The sequence below is a fragment of the Podarcis bocagei genome, assembly GCF_964188305.1.
Source record: "Podarcis bocagei genome assembly, chromosome: 4".
Taxonomy (NCBI): domain Eukaryota; kingdom Metazoa; phylum Chordata; class Lepidosauria; order Squamata; family Lacertidae; genus Podarcis; species Podarcis bocagei.
In genome coordinates this window covers 57,184,345-57,190,344 of record NC_138128.1, presented here as the reverse complement: position 1 = coordinate 57,190,344, position 6,000 = coordinate 57,184,345, and the positions used below count along the sequence as shown (strand labels likewise).

General features: G+C 42.9%; 1 protein-coding gene across 1 annotated transcript in view; it reads right to left on the bottom strand.

Annotated features, from left to right (window-relative positions):
- Nucleotides 1–3,124: 3,124 nt before the first annotated feature.
- BTBD16 (BTB domain containing 16) overlaps nt 3,125–6,000 on the bottom strand; it is a 48,784-nt gene continuing 45,908 nt past the window's right edge. The window contains exons 14-17 of the mRNA XM_081192320.1: nt 5,441–5,518; nt 4,739–4,837; nt 3,465–3,653; nt 3,125–3,350 (exon numbers count right to left, since the gene is read on the bottom strand). Of these exons, the coding sequence (XP_081048446.1) occupies nt 3,282–3,350; nt 3,465–3,653; nt 4,739–4,837; nt 5,441–5,518 (435 nt within the window). The 3' untranslated portion in view covers nt 3,125–3,281. The remainder of the gene's footprint in view (nt 3,351–3,464; nt 3,654–4,738; nt 4,838–5,440; nt 5,519–6,000) is intronic.

Here is a 6,000-nt window from a genome sequence, read left to right as displayed (position 1 = left end):
CTTTGCTGTTCTTGATGCATGTGCTTAAATTTAAAGAACAGAGTTGAAATTTGGTAGACAATGCAGGTATGGAGGTTTTGGGTTGTGTGTGTGTTGTTCGTTTTTTTTTCAGGATTTGTGATTCCATGCTGTTTTTCCTATTTCTTCTTTTTTCCTGGTTAGATTTCTTGAAATGACTTCTGTATCTTGAACTTTAAATTATTAAAATTATATCCTGCACTTTTCTCCGGGGAACCCCAGGGTGTTTACTTACACACACACACACACACACACACACACACACACACACACACACTTTTAAACAGTAGGACAACCATTTTACTGCCTTTGCACTTCTTTTAGGCTTACAGGCAACTGTGCTCTGTCCTCACAACTGACCGCATGTAAGGGATTGCATTAATTGGCCATTAGCTACGGTTCTCCAAATGAAATAGTGTGTTTTACTCAGTCTTCCTGCACATTAGCTTCCAAACTGAGGTTGCTGCTCTTATCTAATGGGCCAGGAACACTTTGATATTTTACAACAAAGTATGCTTTATTCAGCTGGGTCATGAGTAAGCACCAACCACAATCTTCTGTATTTTTCTGTAACAACTCCACAGAAGCGCAGGAAGGCAAACTCAAGCTTACAAGGCAGAATAATAAAATCATAGAACTGAGGAGTTGGGAGGGTCATCTAGTCCAACCTTTGCAGTACAGGAATCTACACGACAGGTGGCCATCCAGCCTGTGTGCTGTAAAACCTCCAATGAAGAACAGATTCTCGTGTGAGTCTGTTCCACTGTCAAACAGCTCTTACTGCCAGAAAGTTCTAGATACACGTAGGTACCCATGTTGGTCTGACGCAGTTGAAATAAATAAAAAAATTGTCCAGTAGCACCTTAGGTGTCTAAGGTACTACTGGACAATTTTTTTTATTTTGCCAGAGAGTTCTTCCTGATGTTTTAGTCAGAATCTCCTTTCTCGAAGCCATTGATTGGGACCTGCCCTCCAGAGCAGGAGAAATCAAGCTTGGTCCATATTCCATGTGGCAGCCCTTTAGATATTTGAAGATGGCTGTTGTATCTCCCTCTCAGTCTCCCCGGCTAGACAACAGGCTTATGCCACTATGCCATTGTTTGTATCATCAATGGCATGTTAAAAGCAGGCACACATGCCGTGTGGGGTGGCAGAGAACAAGAGGGTGGATGCCACCTCCCAAAATGACCTTGACAGTCATTGACAAGATGACTGGTTAAAGCAGCTTCCAGGAAAACTTTCACAGCCCTGAAAATAACGAACCAACTTGGCCACACCGTACAACCAAACGAAGGCAAGGAGATGTGCCGCCAGACTTTCACATGCTGCCTTTCACATGCAGTGTGACAGATAGTCCTCTGTTTGAATGACTTTTAAAGAACCTTCCTTCATTTCATGGTGCCTTCCAGATGTGGTTGGGCTCCAACTCCCATCAGCCCTTGACCAGCAAAGTTGGAAGTTGTAGTCCAAAGACATCAGGAGGAAGCAGGGCTGGTAGCCACCCTAGTCACACACCCATCCAGTTCACATAAAGGTAAGAGATCTTATGGGGAACATCAGGTTCGCTCCCGTGGGGAGAGTCTGGAAAAAATACATGCATGAATCCCACAGCCAATGGTAATAAATATATTTAGAATTTTAAAAATCAGGAGGACGAAAGGAAGAAGCAGAACACTACATTAAGAAACCAAAAATAAAGAAAACATTGTTCATGAGAAAACCGGAAGCCTGTTTGTAAGTAGCAAGGTTAGGTTGGATAACTTTGAACCAACAGGCTCCTTTTATTTTACTCATCATGTTTTGTTCATTTGTCCTCTCTTCCTGTTTTATTCTTAATAAAACTTCATGCGATTTGACTGTTGGGGTCTGAAGTATGTTTATGCCAAGCATTCTTGTGATCTCCCATGTGCCTAGTCACTGGAAGCATACTATGTGGGTGAAAGAGTGGGATTCCAAGGGGAAACAACAGGCTGTGTTGAATTGCAGGGCGGGAAAGGCACCTGGGTGCTAGGCCTGTTGTTTCTGATAAACAGAGAGGGATTTAGCTGAGAAGTGCAGGGTGTGGTGTCTCCAAGTCCCTTTGGAAGCAGTTGCTTTGACCTCCCAGAATTCACCTCACCTGGGAGTTGTCGGGTTTAATAAGGAGTGTGGTTCGGGTTACAACTGGCAACCAGCAATGCTGGGAATAAACAGGCTCTCCTCGCCTCCCCCTTCCATTACCGGAATAACTAAAGGTCCCTCCAGAAATCCCTTTTCTTGTGCATTCAAGATGATTTATACTCCTGATGCTATTGGGGCAGCTATATGCAACCCTACCTTCCACACTGTTTGTACCTGCAAAAGTTTTGAGGCAGTCACACTGCTTTATTTCCAATCAGTGCACATCTCATAACGTGCTGATGATATCCTCAAACTTTTTATAGCACACCGATGTTCTGGCTTGTTCTTGTCCTCTGGACAGTGAAAATGTGGTAGAACTGGAGAAGCATAACAGAACTAAAGCAGAATACATCCACCACTATTGCACTGTTACTGTTTTCAAGAACATATTGCAGATTACAATAAAACACCTACCTGGTGGGGCTCTACAAGCAATTTGAGATAGAGCAAGAGCAAAGCTATAAGGCCATACATTTAGATTATGTCTCAGGATTTAGACAATGTTGGTGATTCTGGCGGAATAATTTAAGTATAAACTAGGATTGTTTGGGGTGCTTGATCTCCAGTTTCCTGGTATGGAGGTGGCTCTTGCTTTTATTTGTACAGTAGCCTGTGCAATGGGATGAGGGCTAGACTAGGTGGGGTTACCTGACACTTTTATGTGAGCAACATTAATGGCTTCCCGAAATCAATAATGACTAGATGTGCTGTAGTGCACCTGGCTGAAGGCCAGCTGGGGAGAGTGGAAAAAGAAAGCTCTCTAAAATGCCACGCACACGGCTGTTTGCATCCATGTGGGATGAACGGTTCATGCCCTTCATTTGCTAGTGGGCACCAGATTGGTAATTTGAAGCTACACCTAAGCAATTGCAATCTATTTGCAGCATTTGCCACAGGAAACAAGAGTACAATGCAAATAGGGATTAATGTCTAAATGAGCTGAGCATGAGGGAAGGGTGCAGTTTATTCTCTTGTTATGCGAAATGTGATCACCTGCCTGACCAGTGCAGGCCCTTAGACGTATGATATTAACACTCCTACGCATATGCTAGGTGTCAAAATGAGTCCTTCAGCAGAGCTGCCCAGAGAATGCTTGCTGTCTCTTACGATGTTGGGAAAAGAAGAGAAAAGGTCACATAGATTGGAACTGATGGTATGCATGCTTTCAAAACCTGCATTCAGAAAGAGGCAAGAGTTAGCACTCAAGTTTCTATCTATGCTATTTAAGAAGTCAATGTAACAATTTTGTTTTTCAAATGTACAAAGTGCTCCCTTCCCTGACTTACCATGCTTTTACAGCTGGGCTTCTTAACTCCAAACTTTTGAGTAAGTCTCTCTGTAGTGAACTCTTCCCATTTCCCATCTATCTGACACTGTGCTTTGATTTCATACTTAACTTCACGTGTCTCCTTTAAACTGACAGGACTCCGTTCGGCAGTAAAAAAAGATATAATTGGATCTGCATGTTTGACTCTCTGAAATGACACAGAGTTAAATTGTTATTTGTCAGCATCTGTGAGCTGAAGGTACTCAAAAACCTCCACCAATAAAATCCTAATTCAAGGTACAGCGGTACCTCGGGTTATATACGCTTCAAGTTACATACGCTTCAGGTTACAGACTCCGTTAACCCATAAATTTTACCTCGGGTTAAGAACTTTGTTTTAGAATGAGAACAGAAATCGTGCTCCGGTGGCGCGGTGGCAGCAGGAGGCCCCATTAGCTAAAGTGGTGCTTCAGGTTAAGAGCAGTTTCAGGTTAAGAACAGACCTCCGGAACGAATTAAGTACGTAACCAGAGGTACCACTGTAGATCAATCTCTTTTTACCTAACTGGTCTTCCTAGCTCCCATTGTTTTTCCTTTGGGTATGTACACATTAGTAGCTGCACAGGCAAGCAAGGTGGCCACTCCCATTCCCTTGTGCATTTCATGTTGCATTTGCTGTACACAACTAGAGAGCAGGTGATGGTGTCTTCATATTATCTGATTTGTTTACCTGCAACTGTACACCCCCCTGAACTCCAGTTCAAGGAAACTGTCATTCTGCACATGTGGAATGGCTGTCTGAACTGTATACACCTCAACCAAACTGTGACTTGCATTTTCAAGTCAGAAGGAAGTTGGTTTGAGGAGAAAGCATCCAACAGAGGTATTTCTCAAGAAGCTGCAGGATACATATGAGTTGAATCTAATGCCATGTGTACTTGACTTCAGACACCAGAGGTGGGAGTGCAATGGAGCTGGAATGGCAATACATATATACCCTTTGTCTTAGCTACACCTGCTGAACTGCTCAAGTCTACCTGACTATTAAAGGGGTAGGATCCCTATACTCCTTGGTCACCCTAATGGGGAGTTGCACAAGAGCACTTCTGCCCAGTTTTGCAAGTCAGCCTTAACACTATTTCCCTCCTCCTTATAGCAAAAAATGCCAGTGACACTATCTTCCTTGTGGAAATTTATTGTTTTCAGGGTGTAGCCTAGTTCAATGTTTTATTCATCTCCCTAAAGATTGGTGGTGGCCCAAGTTAGAGAGAACCACAGAGACGCTTTTCTTACCTGCATGTAAAAACTGTAGGCTGAAGCATCATGTTTTACTGCTTTTATCTCAAAGAAGAATCCATAAATGGAAATTATTTCTGAATGGTACCTTGGCTCCTGAAGTAACCAAGAGATTTTTTTTTAATGCATTTTTATCCCAGTTAATTTCAAAGTTATGTCAGCAAAAAGATCTGTAAGTATTGTGAGAGGGCCATTAAGAGAAGTCTGGATTCAACAGAGCAACTGACCTAGTGACCTCTAAGGGGAAGGACCGTGGGAACATCGCAAAAGACTGAACAGTTGCCCATTGCTTGTGAGTTACTCTGTAGGTATGGACAAAATTCACCTCGCTAATTCTTGCCACAATTTTGCCTTCCCATCCCCCCAAGTTCAGTCTGTATTTATTTATTTATTCAATTTATATACCACCCTTCCTCCTGAAAGACCCCAGGATGGCAAACATATCAACAGTTGGAGGAAATGGTAAAAATGTTATAAGAACAGTTTAAAACGTTATCTCCGTCAGTGATTTCAGAGTTGGCAGCAACAGTATCTTTCAGCCAATTTTAGCATATATATTAAATCCTTTCTCTTTCTTTCTCTCCTATTCATGCATATCCCTCCCATCGTCATGTTAGGTTATGTGAAATGTTTTGTCAGCAGACGGTCTCCTGCCCTCCATCCTGTGTAGAAATTCTTCACGTTTTAATAGTGACCTACCTGTGTAAGTACCAGACCAAATCTCACTGCCTGAGTGTTAAAGTCTCTCTGAAATACCATGTCACCACCATTCTCCAGCTGAAAGGAAAAGAAAACTTCATATAGAGTTCAAGAGTTCAATATTTTTTTTCAATAAAACACAGGTGCCAATTCAGTGCTTTAGCCTAACATGGCTGGTTCCCATGTCTAGGAATTAGGTATACAACCTGTTTTGAAGGGGTTGTAGTACTCCCCCTGAAGGAACAAGCTTGTTGTCAGGAAATGCTCCTGGATTCCAGCTAGACACTGGAGTATCAAGCGGATTCTGTGGCCAGGGATGCCAATGCCCAGCTTAGGCTGGTTCATCAACTATGACCCTTCTTGGCCTGGGACAGCCTGGACTCAGTTGTCCATGTTATGGTGACTTCCTGCCTGTACTACTGCAATGTTTCCTACATGGGGCTGCCCTTGAAGATGGTGTGGAGGTTGGAGCTAGTACAGAATGTGGTGGCCAAGTTGTTAAGTGTGGCAGTCTGAGAACTGTAGCTGTTTGAGGGGAATGGAGTCTCTGAATAACCCTC